Raw genomic sequence first — 19,091 nt, forward strand, 5'->3', positions numbered from 1 at the left:
TTATTGTCTTTATAAAGGCAGAATTCTTTGTTGTAGATGTCATTACATTATGCAGATGTACAGTGCCTTTGGGTCTTCCTCCCATTGATTTCTTCTTTTTTTTACTTTCCACCAGTTCATCAGGACAAGTCGTGTCTGGTGATGCGTGCGCCGGCGCCACCACCCGCACAATAACATTTGCACATGGCGAATGTCAGATCAACCAGATTGCACTCAACCCATCAGGATCTGTGTTGTATGCCGCTACTGGAAACACTGTTCGCATCTGGGATCTCAACAGGTATGCTGTATTCTTTTGTTTATTCATCGGTGCCTGCATTATCTATTTCCACAAATCAATTTTGTGTGCAGTGTGCACACTATTATCTACTTAAATCAATGATTCCTTAACATTTTTTGAGCCGAGGCACATATCTTACATTTGAAAAATCTTATGGCACACCAACAAACAAAAATGTGGATTTGCAAGTCAATTATACACTTTCTGTTATCTAATATTAGAGCATGTATGGGTTCTGTCTGGCTTTATATGCAGCTGGCATAGATAGATGAACAAAGATACTTTATTTGTTGTAAAATAAATAATATTTTGACCAATTAAGTGAAATGTGATAATTTCCCAAGGCCCACCAGAAGAGCTCTCACAGCAGCACACTGGTTGTTTTCTTATGTATGTTTTTGTTGCTCTTATATTTATGTGTGATATTCAGAAGAAATTTCACTCAAGAAACTCATGTTTCCCCTTTTCCTTAATACATCACCAATCTCCACAGGAAAACCGTAGTCAACATCTTCACCCCACAGGGTGTAAATTCTCATATTGCATGCTTTACACCACAGACATCTTATGGTGGCACCTGTTGCTTTGCTATTGCATTTTGATCGTGGAAAACATACAAAGAAAATACAAATCCACGTGTGTACTCTAACATCCTACCTTGTATTTCTTCATTTCTGCTCTTTTCACTGTCACAATTATGATGTCAAACATAAACTCAATTGCAAGGAATAAGTTTCAACATCTCATAGAAGATTCTAAAAAGCTGGAGAATATTGGTGCAGTGGTACACATGGGCATTCTTGGGGAAGGTATCAGTATTCTCCTTTTCTATTTTATTGTTTGAGAGGGACAAGGGGAAACCAGACAGAAAATCTCATACCCAATTATTGAGGTCTAGGAATTCTGCCAAGATAGAAATGCATTTAATAAACACCCTGTTAGTATCGTCTCGCTCTCTGTGACAGGGCTTTGGCTCAAGCAGGTTTTTGGGTGGAATGGAAAAATGTCTTCATTCAGGGAAAGCGATTATTTGAAAATCTGCTTCATTTTCATTCCTACTCTGGTGTATGTTCATATGTTTGCGTGATTGCATGCCCGTGTGTGTGTGTGTGTGTGTGTGTGTGTGTGTGTGTGTGTGTGTGTGTGTGTGTGTGTGTGGTGTGTGTGTGTGTGTGTAGGATGCAAGCTATGGGCAAGCTGACAGGCCACATTGGCTCTGTCATGTGTCTCACGGTGGGACAGTCTCTACTAGGCAAAGACCAGGTCATCACTGGCTCTAAAGACCATTACGTGAAGGTGATTAATATAAACACATATTTTGAGACCATATTTATGTTTTTAGTTGAACTGTCAGGTTAAAAGTAAAAAATATTTAAGTGTTTTGTGCTTGCATTTACAGGTGTTTGATGTGGCAGAGGGGACGTTGGGTAACGTTGGCCCAGCCCATAACTTTGAGCCACCGCATTACGACGGCATCGAGTGTTTGGCAGTGCAGGGAGATGTACTGTTCAGTGGATCGAGAGACAACGGCATCAAAAAATGGGATTTGGAGCAGCAGGAGCTCACTCAGGTGTGAATTGTGTATATTCCGGCCTATTGTTTTTAAACAATACGAGCTGAATAATGCATCACATGTGCCATTACTTCAGATTTATAACAAGTGATAAAATCTAGGTTACATGTACAGGATGTTGATGAAAACATTCCCTGATTTTTAACAAATACAGTGGTGGAAAAAAAGTATTTGAAGAGCCACAGAATGTGCAAGTTGTCCCACTCGAAAGATGAAAGAGCTTGGTAGGTTTCATCAAATATACAGTTGAACTGTGAAAGACAGAATCTCTCCTCAGATCTCTTCTCTCCAATCTAGTTTCCTATTGTACAGGACCCCATCCCAGTCTTGTGCAGGTGTACATTTTTGTCCTTGGTGTCCTTAGATAGCTCTCTGGTCTTGGGGATTGTGGAGAGGTTGGAGTTTGATTGTTTGAGCGTGGGGACATGCGGTTTATACAGATATGAAATTAAAAGAGCTACAATGGAGGATTAGAAGAGCTTCTTAAAGATAAATTAACAGGTGTGTGAGATCCAGAATACTTCCTGAATGGTAGTTCTCCAAATATCATCCTCAAGAATTTATTAATAAATTGTTTTAAAAAAAATCATACAATATGATTTCTAGTATTTCTTTTCACATTTTCTTTCTCAGAGTTGAAGTGTCTTTATGAGAAAAATGATAGACCTCATCTTTTTATGTAGGACAAGTGGCAGAATGAATGGCTGTCCCAACACTTTTCCCCACACTGTTTATTGTACTTGCAAATGCATGATTTCAAAAAATTGATGGAGTATAGGGTACTATGATGGACACTCAATCTGCACCCCTCTGGTTACTCTGAAAACATTGATGCAATATTCTAGCTCTGTCTACCCTCTGCAGCATATCCAGAGTGATCATATGTATTGCTTCAGCGTTACAGTTTTTCAGGTCATGAAAGTAGGGGTAGAAACTTTGCTTTATAAAGAAAGAAGTCACAAGCAGTTAGGTCCGGTGACCTCTGATCATCTTATCCAGCATGTTTCTGTGTAATTTATCAGTCATCCAGGTTGGGGGCAAATGGGCTGAGGACTCTGGAGTGTGAGCCAGGGTCAGAGTATTATTACTACATGACACAAACAAAATTGTGAAGGAATGTATTTTGCAAACTTTTTCTTTATTTTCACCGCAAATAATGTATGAATCTTCATGATACAATCCAAAATATATGTTGGGGTAGATGTTTTGATTGTTTTTTTCTTGATGGAGTTCGGTGCTGTACTAGATGTATAGCCTTGTAAACATGGCGGCTTTTTAAATGTTTAATGGTTCTCATGACGTCAGTTTTCTCTGCAGCTGTTCCTAAATGACCTCTCGATACTCATTTTGCTGTGTATAAACCGTATCCATTCTTTCTGCCAGGTGCATGTACACTGTTAGCATGTGATGGATTATTGTGGACAAATATAACGTGGCTTCACCACCTCCATAACGAAATGTCTTGGTGAATAGATTGTTGAGTATTCTAAAACAAATTAATTTTAAAGTAGTTTAACAAGCAAAGATGACACAAATGTTTATCCTCTCAAATATTCCTGAGGAAGTGTATTAAAATATCTTTCAACTTTCATACTGCTCATTAGTTCACTGGTTCCAAATACAGTATAATGTAGTATTCCTGCAAGGTCTTTGGGCTGCAGATTTGTCTAATCACTTATTTCACATCATCACATATCTCAGTAAATTATTTGGATCTGAGTAGAAAAAATACAAGAACAAGAAAATCAGCAGTTGTGAATAGCCATTATTTATTGTATAATTTGTTCCATCCATATATCTTTATTTGCAGACAATGCCACCTGAAAGAGTTTACTGACTGTAAGGTAGTTGTACGGGAGACAGCATAAGATGGTCGTGTATAAGATGACTCTGGTGGGGGGAAGGAAGATTAAGAAGACAAAGGCACAATAGATAACCATGTAACCAACCACCAGGAAGGAAGGGGGTTGTGGATTTCATGAAGAGGTGAGACACGAGGATCTTCAACAAGACTGGACCACTACAGCCAAAGTGATCAGAGAGACAAGAGAGTACATGGTGTATCTTCTGGGAGGAATGGAGGGGAGACGACAGGTTGCAGGAAGCTCAAACTACAAGAAATCATACAAGAAAAGAGGTTAGCTCAGAAGAACTAGGATACTTAGAGGACTGAGTAGGGGGGAAAGGAATTCATTGAGATGTGACTTAGGGCCGAGGTAGAGGTGGCGAGGCCAAACAAGAGGTATATGACATGTATGCCAGGTTGACCCTAAAAAAGGAGAAAAAAATTGATAGGCGTTGGCCAGAGAGAGGGACGAAGATGGGAAGGGTATGCAGCAGGTTAGAGTGATTAAGGACAGAAATGGAAATATGTTGACTGGTGCCTGGAGTATACTGACTAGAAGGAAAGAATATTTTAAGGAGTTTATGAATGAGCAAAATGAGGCTGAGGCTAGACTCAAGACAGAAGTGAATATTTACAAGCAACAATATGGTTTTATATCTGGAAAGAGCACCACAAATGCATTATTTGCCTTGAAGGTCTTCATAGAGAAGTACAGAGAAGGTCAGAAGGAGCTACAGTACATTGTGTCTTTCTAGATCTAAAGCAGGGATTCCAAGATTTTTTTAACCCAAGATCAACTTCTCAAGCAGCCACCTTTCCGATTTGGAAAAGAGAAAATCTCGCCCAATTTAACCACTTTTTCTTCGATTATTCACATACTCCGACAGTCATTGCATCTTAAAACAACAGCATTTCTTTTTTAACTTTCTCCATTAATATCGAAAGTAAACATAAGCAGCATGTCTAGCTCGTCTTTGCTCTATGTTGCCCAGACTCCGTTGCTAACTAAAGCAGCGGTGGTGGACGCTGTCATTATAAAACACATTGATGGGCTGCGTAAGTACTGGAACATTTGGAATTATGAGTATATGTCTTTAAGAGCGGGCGGGGGGTGGTGGTGGAAGGTAAACTAGGAAAAAGAGAGTGTGGCGGAGCTGCGGTCGTTGTTAGAGAAAGTTCCGTGTGCTGCCTACAAGAATCCAGTGGGTTCTTCTTTTCATTATTTACAATACGCATGTGAATTGTGCCTTTGGATGTAACAAGCAGTCATCCCTCACTCATTGAATCACATTGCAAAATGCCACAAACTGAATAGCTGTATGTTATACTTTCAATTTGCATTGGATTTTTTATTTGTTGTTGTTGCGCGCAATGCAGAATATTTGCGAAGAGACTGCATTAGCAGTGCACATTTGCGCACGCGCGCAGTTTAAAGCGAACATTGGCTGACATCGCGATTGACCAAGACTGCCGCACGATCTACAACGCATTGAGCACCCCTGATCTAGAGAAAGCCTCTGATGACTACCCAGAGAGGAACTGTGGTGCTGCATGCGAAAGTCTGGAGTGGGAGAGAAGTATGTTATGGCCCCGTCACACCATGACGTTCTGGTCAGTGTTCTATAGCGTTTGAGGAAACGTTGGTAGTCGCCTATGGTCGCCGGGATAGCTCCAGAAGAGCGTTGTGTGAACGCTAGTAAACGTCAATGATCGCTGGGAATCGGCGGAGAATGCCCGTCCGGAAAAAAAGTTTTGAACATGCACAAAAGTTCTCACCGTTAGTTAATTTTAAACGCTGCAGAACGTTCAAAACGTTCGTGGAACGTTTTACTAAGGTTCGCCGAGCGTTGCACGCGTTTGGCTATCGTTAGTCAGTCGTAACTCTAGCTTTACTTGGTTGTTACTTAATCGTTTGCTTTGCAGTGAACGACTCACTGGCGACCTGTCAACGACCACTGAACAATCCCGTAGTGCACACAGCATGTAACTAAAATTCAAACGAACGTCATTTGGAGTACATTGAGCGTCATTCGTGCGTTTCCCGAACGTCCATGCATATGGGTATATAAACCAATGCTTTGTAAGCAACGTCCATTTAATATTAAGCTACAGTAGAGAGCACCTACTATGGAAGATCCAGAAAGCAGCAGTTCGTTTTCGCGGAAAAAGTCCACCAGACTATCCTCAACAGCCCGGTCCAGGATCCTGCAATCTTTTTTCGGCTTCTTATGTCTTATATCTTTGTCGTACCGTCCTCACTGTGTTTTGCAAGGTGTTTAGGGTGCCCAGGGGGTGTCACATGGTGGGTGACTTCGCAGACGTGCTCTTCCTCCTGCTGTTGTTTTTCCTCCAAACACATTGCTCGTGATGAAAGAGGCTTAGCTTTCTTACTAGCAGCGCTAGTTGCTGAAGTCCACGCCCTAACTTTTTTTCTTCTCGGCGGCATGATGCTCACTGTTCTAACTCACGACAACAACTGAAGTGACTATGAACTTTCCAACGTTCTAGTGCCGGTTCCACTGTAAAAATTACATGCCAGCAAAACGCTTTTCTGTCGTTATTCACCCATATGTCAACACTGTCGTCTTACGTTGACAAATCGCTCGTCGTGCCCCAATGACGCGTTTGCACACGCTAATGGTTTTAAGGGGTATCTTATTTGGTCACTGTTACACACTTTTTGTGCGTTAGACATACGTTAATCACACGTCATTCGTGTTTGAGAACGATGAAAAAACGATTGAAATGTTCAGACGACGTTGACCAGAACGTCTTGGCGTGACGGAGCCTTTATATTAGTACAGGGCAAACATGTACATGGGCATCAGAACAGTGGTGAGTTGTGCTGTACGTGTGACAGAGCAGTTTAAGGTGGAGGTGAGACTGTATCAGGGATCAGCCCTGAGCCCATTCCTGTGGAGCATGATGTCTGCAGATGACATTGTGATCTGCAGTGAAAGCAGGGACCAGGTGGAGGAACGGTTGGAAAGGTGGAGACATACACTGGAAAGGAGAGGATTGAAGATAAGATGAAGTAAGACAGAATATATCGGTACATGCATGAATGAAAGGAGTGGAGGGGAGAATAAGGCCACACGGACAAGAGCTATCACTCCAGAGCAATCGTAAAGAAGTAAAGAAACAAGTCCAAGTAGGTTGGAACGGGTGGACAAAGGTGTCAGATGTGTTTTGTGACAGAAGAGTCTCTGCGAGGATGAAGGGGAAAGTTCATTAGATAGTGGTAGGGCCAGACAGGATATACGGCTTTGCGATTGTGGGACTGAAGAGACAACAGGAAGCAGAGCTGGAGGTGGCTGAAATGAAGACGTTATATGCATATACCTTGCGTACATGTCTATTTATGGGCCTCTAATGATCAGTGGGTGTGATGGAGCCACAGGCCTCAAGAAAAGAGGAGCCTTCTCAGATTGTCTGAAATACTATTACGGTAAATGCAGTGCTTTTAGCAATCTGCTCCCACATCTTCCATGTCAAAGGGTTATTGGCTCAGCCTGAATGACTGAAGTCTGTCAAAATTGCACTTCTGTCTGGCTATGGGGTTAATCAATTGCAACCCCACCATAGCTGTTGAGTTGATCTCGAAGGGCACCTCATACAGGAGCTCACGTCTTTGACTGCACAATGTGGACATGTCTAGCACACGTGTTAATATCGTATTTGGACCTCAAGTGTGCCTATTACAGAAAGAAAGGAAATGTGAAAAATGTCATTGGGTGTTTTTGGACAACTGCTTTTCTTTCTCGTTTTGTATACTGGGTTCACTCTCAAGTGGCAGAAAAGTATGTCAACATCGGGGCATAAGAGTCCAAGAGAAAGGAAGTGTGTGTTTTGTGCGCATGTGTGTTTACTTCTGTGGTGAGTCTCTCGTGGCTCGACTGTTGCCTGCCTATGTTAAAAAATTCATAATGTTGCACCTTGTGGTTAGATTTCATTTGTATGCACATTCATTTGCATATTAAGCAGCATGTCAAGTCAAGTTTTAAGAAGTTATTTTTTTACTTCCATCTTCAATTATTTGTTTTATTTCTCCCAACAGACTAAATGAGAAAATAAGGTGCTGTTCAAAGACTCATTTAAATCTGAGTATGTGCTGCGGTCCATGGAGTCTCACCTCTACCACATTTTCCAAAGAGCCAATACAATCTATTTTACAACCTCTTGTCTAATTATGAAGTTGCATTTGAATGCAAGCGTGGGGTATAATATGATATTGTAGCTCTGGAATGCCGCCTCCTTTCGGAGCTATTTTTTTCTTTAACTTTCTGTGGAAAAAGCACAGTGGGCAACCTCATGGGACTCAATGGAGCACTTTGTTTATAATTAATGTACACTGTATGTTAGCTCTTCCCAAATGCTTTATCAAGTGTAAATATACCTAACAAAACCAGTGTGCATACATGATGTTGTTCTTGTTGGTTTGCACAACCTTGGCTTGATATCTTATTTATTCTATTGCACCATCTGACGTTTTCTGTACATTTGTAATTTTGTGAGACCAAACAGTTTGTTTCCATACACAAGTGAAGCATGCATCTATCTATCTATCTATCTATCTATCTATCTATCTATCTATCTATCTATCTATCTATCTATCTATCTATCTATCTATCTATCTATCTATCTATCTATCTATCTATCTATCTCTATCTATCTATCTATCTATCTATCTATCTATCTATCTATCTATCTATCTATCTATCTATCTATCTATCTATCTATCTATCTATCTATCTATCTATCTATCTATCTATCTATCTATCTATCTATAGCTTAACATTTTCTATTAGCGTACTTTTTCACGGCACTGTCAATGCTCATTGAGATAAAGTCTTGGGTCTTGTATGATATCATTCAGAACAGCATTTGGAAAAGATTTACAGTATATGCGATAAGAGCAGTATTTTCCAAAATATTTTGGTCGAGTATGACCTTTTAGAGCATTTAACAAAGGTTCTGCTGCACAATATTTTACAACTCTGACACATCAAAGAGGCTGAATTCATCATTCAAAGCAGTATGCAGCATTGCTTTGAGAATTTCAGAATGTATTGTGTCAAAACAATCGAATGGAAAAAGAGCACCTTATCTGTCACAACCTGCATATTCTCCGGCCATCAACGCTCATCACTCCATGTTATTATTTCCTGCCACAAGCTATCAACAGCATTGGATAAAGAAGATTAAAGCACAACACTTTTTTCCACCTCATAGTAAAATATTAGGCGTCAACAACAACATCATCAGTACACTTAAATAAAATCTGGAGTCTTGCGTTCAGATAATGCATATTAATTGGATCAATTGTAAGTGTACAATAAGAAGCTGATTACAACCCTCATTGAAGGAAATTAAAGACCTTATCTATTGCATATTGTCTCTTATTTTCTACGCACTGTGCTCAATTCCAGAGAAATAACTGCAAACAATAAGCTGTTTAAAAGATAATGGAAATTACGGATCTCAGAGAGTCACTTTTTAACACATGGGAATTAATTTAAAGCTTCAAGTAAAAAAATCATGCTATGCATGAACACCAAATTTGATGATGACTGAAGACAGAATGTCTAAATGATAAAAGTTTAAAGGAGGCACATGAAGCATTTTTTTTTTTTTTGGTAACAATTAAAATTTGTTCCAAAGTGTCTTCATCTAAAGTGTGCAAATACATATCCAAACACGTTTTTGAACTTGTACAAACTGGCGGCTCAAAATCCAATTTTTTTTTTCACGTGTCTTGACTTCATTAAGTCTGAACAGCGCAAATCACATAAAATCTAATCTGAGCAAGACTGATCCCAAACTGGGAAAGGAGGTAATTTGTTCGCGTAAAGTTTTGTTAAGGAATTACTATTAAATCACGGTGGGCAACAATCATGAACCGCTTACTCACAGGCACAAATGGGCAGCTAACAAAAGATTCCACTTAATGGGCGTGCAGGGCCTGCGGGGATCCAATTATTTGTATAAAAGCATTGGAAAAGTCAATTTTCCAAAATCTCTGCCAGTATATTTTATGTTTGTATGTAGTGTTTCATTTTGGGCTCCTGGCATATGGTTCAACGTGTTTTTTCGCTTCCATTTCTACTTTTGTCAGCATGTGGTAGACCATGAAGAGAGAATCCAATTTACATTTTTGAGAAAAGAAAACACACCCATTTCAAGCAGTTTTTTTTTCTAGAATCAAATACATAAGTTTTTATTTTTTCCATGGAAAAGGAAACTTTGTTGTTGTTGTGAAACGCTTCTTTGAAAAGAAGACGATATGGCTGTAGGCTAGTTGAGTTTTTCAAAGTGCAACCAGACAGGAAAGTTTGCCACTCGAGCACTTAATGTAGTTGAAAAGAACACATATTATCTGTAAATCCACACATTTTTTAGCTGGTGCCATTTTTTTTTTGCACCTGCTACTTTGAGGCTCGTGTCATTGGGATTATCTTTTTTTACACAAGCCAGCTTGTGTGTGTGTGTGTGTGTTTTTTGACTGAATTGAGCTAAGAATAACTTTGCCTGTGGATCTCAAACTCTGCTTATATGTTACCCAGTGACCATGTTGGTTGTTTTTGTTCTCCTTACAAAGGAGCTTTTTTCATTGGTTTGTGTGTGTATTTGTGTCTTCAACTGAGTCCAGGCTGTATGTAATTTTTGATAATTCAATAGGTTGCCATTTTGCATTGTAAAAAAAAAGAAAAAAAATCACATTAATAACTTATTCCTCTTAGTCACCATTGCTTCCCTTCTGTGATTGCCTCGCAAATCTAACAATTAAGGAGTTTATCCTTTTGATGCTCACTTTGCTGAAGACTCATAAGAAATGCTGATGTTACTTTAGGAAGCTAATTTGATTTTTTTTTAAATCTGTTTCATGGCTTGAATTGAGTTAATCGATTCCACTCAATACAACTTACAAAACTTCTTGGGTATTTGGTTTTCTATTCTTATTTTGACAAGATGAGCCCCCTAACAATTGATTAACAGCACCTCACCACTGTGAGGCTTATTTCACTCGAAAAACAAACTTATTTGCTCACTGTTTGAGAGTAGAGCATGTTGAGACTCGCACTGCGCTACCAGTCTCTTACCCAATGATTTTAAATTAAACACATCGAAAATCAAATGATGCACTGTGGCAAAATTTGTCTAGACTTGTCATATTTGTTGATGAAATGTCCACCATGAAAAGTCTTTTACTAACCGGGCACCTGTCTACGTTCACCCGACAGCAAATCCCCATCGCCCACAAGGACTGGGTGTGCGCCCTGGCCTACGTCCCGGCAAGGCCGTTGCTGCTCAGCGGCTGTCGGGGCGGCATGCTGAAGGTGTGGAATGTCGACAACTTCACTCCCATAGGAGAAGTCAAAGGGCACGACAGCCCCATTAATGCCATATGTACCAACTCTAGGCAGATTTTCACTGCGTCCAGGTAACTCTGATTTCTGATGCACGATCGCAATTTGCCTTCGGGAGTTATTTTGCAATTAATCAGCACTTTTGGGAAAGGAACTATTTTAGGTTACCGAAGCCGAGGTTCAAAGCAGGTCCCTTATTTCTCACTCTGGGTACTCAGAAAAATATAAGAGAAATGTCATTCAAGAGATTATATTTTGTTTTCTCTCTGTATTGGCCGTGTTCATGAAGTCCTTTTAATGTCGCACGTATGATGCAGTGACACGAGATTTTTGTTTTCATATCATTATGGTTATTATAATACATGCTTTCAACATGATTTATTATTACTAACATGTTAGGGCTTTTTTTTTATTCAACAAATTACATAATAACTACAAACTGCCCAAAGGGGCTGCAGGCTTTTTTACCAATCATTTTATTAATGTACTACTGTCTGCTCATACTGACAGTTTTAATAAAACTTACACCCCCCCCAATTAACTCGTGTAAATACCATGAGGTAAAAACGACAATACACTAATTTTGAAAGTTGTCTATGATAAAATGAAATATCTGTTGTACAGCAAGGTAATAAATGATATGCAGCTTTTATTCCCTTGGAAGCTTCCTGATATTTAGCCATGGGGAATCTAGTTATTAATACTGATGACAAGAACAGTGTGGGGTGTTCATCGACGTGGTCATAAAAGTGAGCAAATCATTTTTGGGTGGTGGCTGCTCGAGGATTTTTGAAAAGACAGGATGATGTATTGGTGTTCTCCGTGACAATAAGGAAAATCAATATCAGCCCCTACGGAAAAGGGGCACTTGTATTAGAGAACTTTGTTTAAAGTTTCTCACATTGCTACACAAGACATCTCATCCCAGATTATGATGATTCATTTGCTTTTTTTTCATAACCAACTTCACTGTTTTACTCCTGCTTTCCTCTCCCTCATTCTCCTCTGCCACTCATCTGCCTCTTCAAACCTACCGCAAAACAACCTGTTTGTCTGACACCCTCCTTCCTGGATGACCCCAGTGATTGCAGGGTGAAATTGTGGAACTATGTGCCTGGCTTGACCCCGTGTCTTCCTCGCCGGGTCCTCGCCATCAAGGGCCGAGCCACCAGCCTCCCATGATTACCACCTTTCCTCCTCCCTCTGGTACTTTCTTTTCCTTTCCTTTTCCTGTCCTAAAGCTTTTCTGTTTCCTCTCTTTTTGTTTACCTTTTTCTTATCTCTTGCTATCATGCAGGAGGTTGATGCCGCTTCACAAGTAACAACTTGTGAATCTGGACATTTGAATTATTTTCATCATTATACTTATTGCGGTGGCACAGCTGTAAATAGTTGGCCTCACACTTCTGAGGACCTGCGTTCAATCCCGGCCCTGCCTATGTGGAGTTTGCGTCTTCTCCGCGTGCCTGGTTGGGTTTTCTCCGTACACTCCGGTCTCCTCACACATCCCAACAACATGCATCGTTAATTGGACACTCTAAATTGCCCCTAGGTGTGATTGTGAGTGAGGCTGTTTGTCTTGATGTGTCCTGCGATTGGCTGGCAACCAGTTTAGGGTGTACCCCGCCTTCTGCCCATTGACAGCTGGAATAGGCTCCAGCACTCCCGTGACCCTCGTGAGGATAAGTGGCTTAGAAAATGGATGGATGGATATACTAATTGCTATTATCAGCCCATGATTCCTTACAATATTATTATCATTCATCTGCTCACATTGCAGAGACTTTGTCTTAAAAGTAAATTACACTTTACAACTATGGAGAGATCCCTTGATTGTAAACTAACAAAAAAATTAAAAATAACAGTAGATTTGATGAGGACTAAAATAAATCTGGTACTACCTCGTACAGCTTGAATACAAAGGGAGAATTTGGCCTAAATTCCACCCGCACTAACTGCATTGTGAGCAGACGGGGCCGCCACGTACGTAGCGTTGTTGTAACTCAAGGGAGACGAAGACAAACCTGTGACCTGAAATAACAAAAGAAGAATCACTTATATTATTTTTGCCATTCGCTTTGTGCTTTCTGCTGTCATTTTAAAACATGTTCAGTGCAGTGGCCCAAGCCCAAGCAGGCAAACCGCAACTTTAAGCTGTCTCAAACTCCTCCTTTGACGCACAACTGAGTTCAGATAATTGCGTTCGAACCACCGTCTTTTAACCGAACCAAATCTGGCAATTATGAACACACCCGGTCAAATCAGCACATTTGGCTGATAATTCACAAAGAGAAAAGGAAAAGTTGACATTGGTGCACAAGCAACTTTACCAGTCATCAGTTTGAAAGTACCTTTGGGAAAGTGGGGAAAAAAATGGCGGTGCATGTGTGTTCCTCCATAGAGACTTCATTGATGTGTTATTTCTGTCTTGTGTTTTCCTGATTTCCCTTTCTGAAAATACCCTCAAATCCCTCTCCCTCTCCGACTGTGCCTGCCTGCAGTGACAAGACGGTGAAGCTGTGGATGTCAAAAGTGTGGAGGAAGAGGTGACAATCCAAGTGATGGAGGCTGACCATATTTTCGTGCGGGTCCAGTTGTGATCTGTGACCTCACTTCCATGCCCGAGGCAATTCTGCTTTTATTTTGTCACAGTGAAAAATGGAACATTGCCTTGAAAGGCATAATAAACAATAATTGTTCCTTTCATTTTTTTTTTAAGTGCCATTTGCTGTGATGCTACTCGGACAAGGCAAATGCATCTTGCAGACACATCTGGCAGGACCATTTCTGTCATCAAAACAAAATGAAGAAGCGTGCCCTGCTGTTTTCCCTATTTTTTTTAGGGGGGTGAACAGCAGAATACTTACAGAACATTTGTGTAAACACCTTCAATATCTCCTCCAAGGATTTCTGGTTTTTCTTTTTATCGCTGATTGGACAATCATATTTCATGACAGCCATCATCATTTTTATCCAGCTGTTATGCAACAAGGGATCTCATGATTGTGCCCCACATTTTTTCTGTGGTAATCAACAAGTACTCTTTAATGTTCAGTTTCCCTACCTCATTTTGTTTTGGACTGAGCATTCCACGTGGGTGAGAACATCTTTATGAGTCTCTTTGCACAAAAATCTGGTGCTGGATTCTTCTGGCGCTTTATGTCTGTAAATGCGTCCTCTGTTGGCTCAGCCTGTCTCGCTGCTGACTTTGCAAACAGGAAAATACACATCCAGTAGCACCAGCGAGGTGATACTGCCCCTGGAGGAGCACACCAGACTTCATTATTTTGTGCAAAAAGTCCTGACGACAGCAGAAATACAAAGCACCCCCTGCAGACTACAGTTCTTTCATTAAGGGCAAGCTCGGTCCCATCCCATAAAGTATGTGGCCCCCAACATGCCTTTTTTCTCTCCTTCTATGTAACTGAAGTACCCAACACTCCTTCTTAGTCCATTTACATTACAGAGAATATCCTGTAATTGCCATGGGTCCAGTCATGCCAAATAAGTCGACATACAGTAACAGTCTTTACCATTTAGAAAGCAAATTCAACTGGACTGAGATGATTTGGGCTTGCTCCCGAGTAGATTAAGAAGTAGACTACAGTGGAACCTCCTACGTCAAACTCAAGATGCAGTAAAATGTAAAACCAAACATTTATCACAACTTCTGGCACTTGAAGTTTAATGATGAAGTGTCTCATTTTTCTTCATTCTTACTATTACATAAGTAATAAAACCACTACTACAAACGTTTCATTTATTGTTTGGAATTCACCATATTAAATATTATCACTGACTGGAAACTCAGTTTATGCTCAACTGTGTGTTGACCGTCTGTTGCCAAAACTAACAGATTGAGACCGAACAAGCACCACGCTCCCGTACACTGCATTGGGATAATTGTAGCAAAAAAAGCCCTCAAAGCCAAAGAAAAAGCAAAATATAACTTCCTTTAACACCTTCTGAGCCAAGGGTCTCGCTAATTTCTCATGTGATGTCATACAAGAAACAGTACTGAACTTTTGCCACTGGCCAACAAGTGCGCTGGGAGCGCCGCCCCACTGATTAGCTGAGTCACGACCTTGTAAAAGCAAAAACATTTAATCAAAATGACTATATGTTGTTTTAGCTGAGCAGGATGAATTCTATACCGTTAACAAAGAGGAGAAAGAATTTGTTTCCTGCTGACAATTTCACCGTTTCACTCACACCAGAAAACTCCGTCAGCCGCTACTGGATTTTATTTCCCCCCCCCACACATTTTGGTCTTCTGTATTCCAAATAAGGCCCTTCTGTTTGAAAGGTTCCACTGTATTTGATGCTGGTAATCCACAGGGAGCATGACCAATTCATCATATTTCACTTGCTGCATGTGCAAACTCTACAGAAATGTAACGCTGTCCAAATCGTTTGTTGGATGGCTCTACGTGTTTCATGATGTGATGTGTTTACTTGAAAAACCAAGAGGCTAACGGAGGGTATATAACTATCCATCACACCACGATAGCAGAGGTATAAATCTGTTTGTCCCAAGTTGTGGAGCTTCTCTCCTGTACTTATGTATTCCTGCAGTCGTTACACTGAAGGCTTCACCCATTTTCCCAGCTACTGAAAGTCTGTGAAGCCAATTTAGTTACTGCTCTCACATTTCGCCTGGCTCCTCTGTAGGAGAGACTTACTGGGGGAAAGCAGGTCACCACTGTGAGGGATTTGGAAATCTCCTTCCACACAACTTTTGCTGCTCCATTCAACGATGGGAACACATTTCTCGTATTGAAGCAGATGGGCACGATTGCTTATATGTCCACTGGCTTTTCTCGTTTTTTTTTGGTTCATCCTATAGGTCTGATAGTCTTTGTTGCGTGGATCTTCCGAAAATATTTCCACCCCCACCTCTCTCCCTTCATCCAAATCCCCATAATTTTGGCATGAAGCTTTTTCGTCAAGCAATCAGAACAAGCCCCCCCCCCCGAAGACCCACCCCCCCTTGCCCTGCACATGACAAGTCCTTTAAAATGATGCAAGGATGTAGAAAATGTGGTGCTTGGGTTACACTGAATTTCTGCAGTACACGCTGCGTACACACTCCAAAAGCAATGACGTTTTTGTGTTCTGAATGCAAATACGTGAACAGACGGGACTGACCGGGGTGGTCTTGGTTTTTGCCATGATGAGAAACTCAGGTACATGTTGGAGGATCATTTCACTTGGGATTGAACTCATCACTTGACATTTAGAGTTTTCAAATGCCTTGTTTGTGAAAAAGGGTACTATAAGTGTATCACCCTATTCATATTATGTCTACATTTATTTTTTATTTATACTTTTCTGTAAATATATTTCCTGTTTTGAAAAAATGCAAGTTGAGGCTTTCAAAATCTGGCCAAAGTTTGTAAATTAGAGGGTTTGGGAGGAAAATGTATTAATGTTTAAAAAAAACAAAAGAAAAGTAAAAGTAGTTGCTCACTTTTATTTCAACTCAAGGGCATGCCGCTGCACCCTTTACTGTATTTTAGCCTCTGCCAATTAGACAAACAAAGTCCGTTTGCCACCTTTTCTGTTTCTAGGTCATAACTGGTGAGGATAGGATCTCACTTATACATGTAATGTTCATGATGCTGACTGAATGATTTCACATCTGAGGAGATTGCACTTCATCCCATTTAGAGTTATCAGCCTCAGTGCATAACACCTGCATCAATTTTCTATCCAATTTGCCAAAGGATCACACTGTTTATTGAAATTTCCCAGCTTTGAAAGTTAATGGTATTCCTTCCCATCGAGATCATTTTTTAATCTAGCCATCATTATCTTCAAAGTTTTCCCTAGTTCTAAAGAGAAGTCCGTCCAATTAGAAGGCTTGATGCTCTGTAAATAGTCATGCCCATAACTTTCAGGGTAACGACCTGACTTTGCTTGTTTCAGCCTCTTCATATTCACTGCGACGAAGGAGTATTAAGCCCTCATGGGAATTGTGGAGGGAATAAAGTAGTGGGGATTGATTTGGGGATGTGGGGGGGCTTCATTTTATTTTTGTGATTTTAATACATTAAACATAAGCATATGCTATTTTTTTCCCAGCCATCTAAAAAAAAGTTTTTAACTATTATTGAATGAGGCACCCTGATTGATTAATTCATTACTTTCACTAGATGGCCAAAAGAAAATTACAGTTTAAAAGTAATTTTGACTTTAAAAAAATCCTTTATTAGTAGTATTATGATACAATGCTCACAAATTCCAATTGTTCACATAACTCATAAAATGATCTCATCAGATTACAAATTTTGCTTAAAAATACACTTTTAAGTCATCACAGTTTAACATGACAATCTTATTTATGTAACATTACTTTTACAATAGAAGAAGACTTTTTGTTGTAGTCTTACTACTTTATTTTCATAATTTTATCATATGTTTTTCTTTTTACGAGTGGCCTTAGTACTCCTTCAGCCGCTGGAATGTAGCACTTCCGTGCTCATTGGATAGTAGACACTACTTTGAGTAGGCCACATATGTAGTGTATGAAACATAGTCTTGACTGCATTTTAAATACGACACTGGAATCTTACTGCAAACACGCCCTTTTCGATCTGCGGTAGGTTTAGCAGATAATTTTGTTGATATCATTATCTGAAAAAATGCAGGCATGGAACGACACTGGAATCTTACTGCAAACACGCCCTTTTCGATCTGCGGTAGGTTTAGCAGATAATTTTGTTGATATCAGTATCTGAAAAAATGCAGGCATGGAAAGACACCCATGTCTGCCTTTAAACAGTCCAGTTTTGTAAATGTTCAGAGAGCCGCACATGGTGACCTTTATTGATGCAAGTCTTCCACTGGAACCTTTAATATTTCATTTTATTTTCAATTGAAAAAGAAAAGTGGTAGCTGACTAAGACTAAAAATGCTCTAATGCTTTGTTACTGTCCTTAATGTACAAATGAGCCTATAACCTGCTTGAAGTACTATTCAGTCAAAGAATTTAAGGAACTTTGTACCAAAGCGCAAAACAGTTTGAACAGCTACATAATCGGAAAAAAAAAGTGCCATGAACATGAAGAGAAAAGGAGTTGGCAGCAAATCGGAATTGATTGATTACACGGTAGCGTTCGGAGTTCTTCCTGTGATGTTGTCCCAAACCCTGTCAGCCTCAAGCAACCCATCACAAGTATTACCGCTAGTGAGCAATTAGCGCTTCCCACCCAGCCCGACTCTCAAGAAATCGAAGCTTGGTTCCTCGACTTGAGCCTTGTGCCTCAGCCAACGGGCCTTACACAATCACAATGTCTGTGTAGCAGAAACGTCACCCTACAAATTTGAAGTCTGCCACTGTCTTTGCTCACTTGATCATTAAGGGCCGAGAAGTCTTTTCTTCACCCGGACCACCGGCTGCTGACGGGGCGGGATCGTACTCGTGCACAGTCTAGAGGGCTGCGTACTTCTTCTGCTGCTAGCCGCCAGCTCTCAGTCACGCATCTCTTGTAATAATACATCTTGCAATGTCTGTGAAAACAATACTTGATGCGACATGAATGCAGGGTTAAAGGTCATTTGTGCCTTTTATTGCACAGACTACTCATTCTTAAATGAGTGTAAATGTGTGCAAAACATTTTTTTTGTCGTTATGAAAATATGCATGTGACTAAGCCATGTACAAATGGGTTTCAGTGTGTATAATGTAAATAAATATTTAATGACAAATACAATGTTCGCTGAGCAGAATAAATAAGTTGCCAAAAAATGTGCTTGTCGGAAGTGTTTTCAGATTTTGGATGTTATTTTGGTGTGTATAATAAACCTTGGCGCAGCACGGTGGCGCAGCTATAAAGCGTTGGCTTCACAGTTCTGAGGACAAGGGTTCAAACCCAGCCCCCCCTGTGTTTAGTTTGCATGTTCTCCCCGTGCCTGCGTGGGTTTTCTCCGGGCACTCCGGTTTCCTCGCACATCCCAACAACATGCAACATCTTTTGAATCAGAACAGATGACTTTGGTGTGGTTGTGGGAGTGAATGGTTGG

At 40.3% G+C, this 19,091-nt stretch overlaps 1 protein-coding gene across 6 annotated transcripts in view; it reads left to right on the forward strand.

The window, feature by feature from the left end:
* Nucleotides 1-18,804, forward strand: part of kif21b (kinesin family member 21B) — a 93,085-nt gene extending 74,281 nt beyond the window's left edge. For 5 of the 6 annotated variants that reach the window (XM_061832773.1, XM_061832772.1, XM_061832771.1 and 2 more), the window contains 5 exons: nucleotides 116-280; nucleotides 1,459-1,576; nucleotides 1,680-1,850; nucleotides 10,941-11,140; nucleotides 13,568-18,804. In XM_061832773.1, coding sequence (XP_061688757.1) covers nucleotides 116-280; nucleotides 1,459-1,576; nucleotides 1,680-1,850; nucleotides 10,941-11,140; nucleotides 13,568-13,616 — 703 coding nt within the window. In that variant the 3' untranslated portion in view covers nucleotides 13,617-18,804. The remainder of the gene's footprint in view (nucleotides 1-115; nucleotides 281-1,458; nucleotides 1,577-1,679; nucleotides 1,851-10,940; nucleotides 11,141-13,567) is intronic. The other variant, XR_009796846.1, reaches the window with a different exon arrangement.
* Nucleotides 18,805-19,091: the final 287 nt, after the last annotated feature.

This window comes from Syngnathoides biaculeatus, chromosome 10, assembly GCF_019802595.1.
Source record: "Syngnathoides biaculeatus isolate LvHL_M chromosome 10, ASM1980259v1, whole genome shotgun sequence".
NCBI lineage: Eukaryota > Metazoa > Chordata > Actinopteri > Syngnathiformes > Syngnathidae > Syngnathoides > Syngnathoides biaculeatus.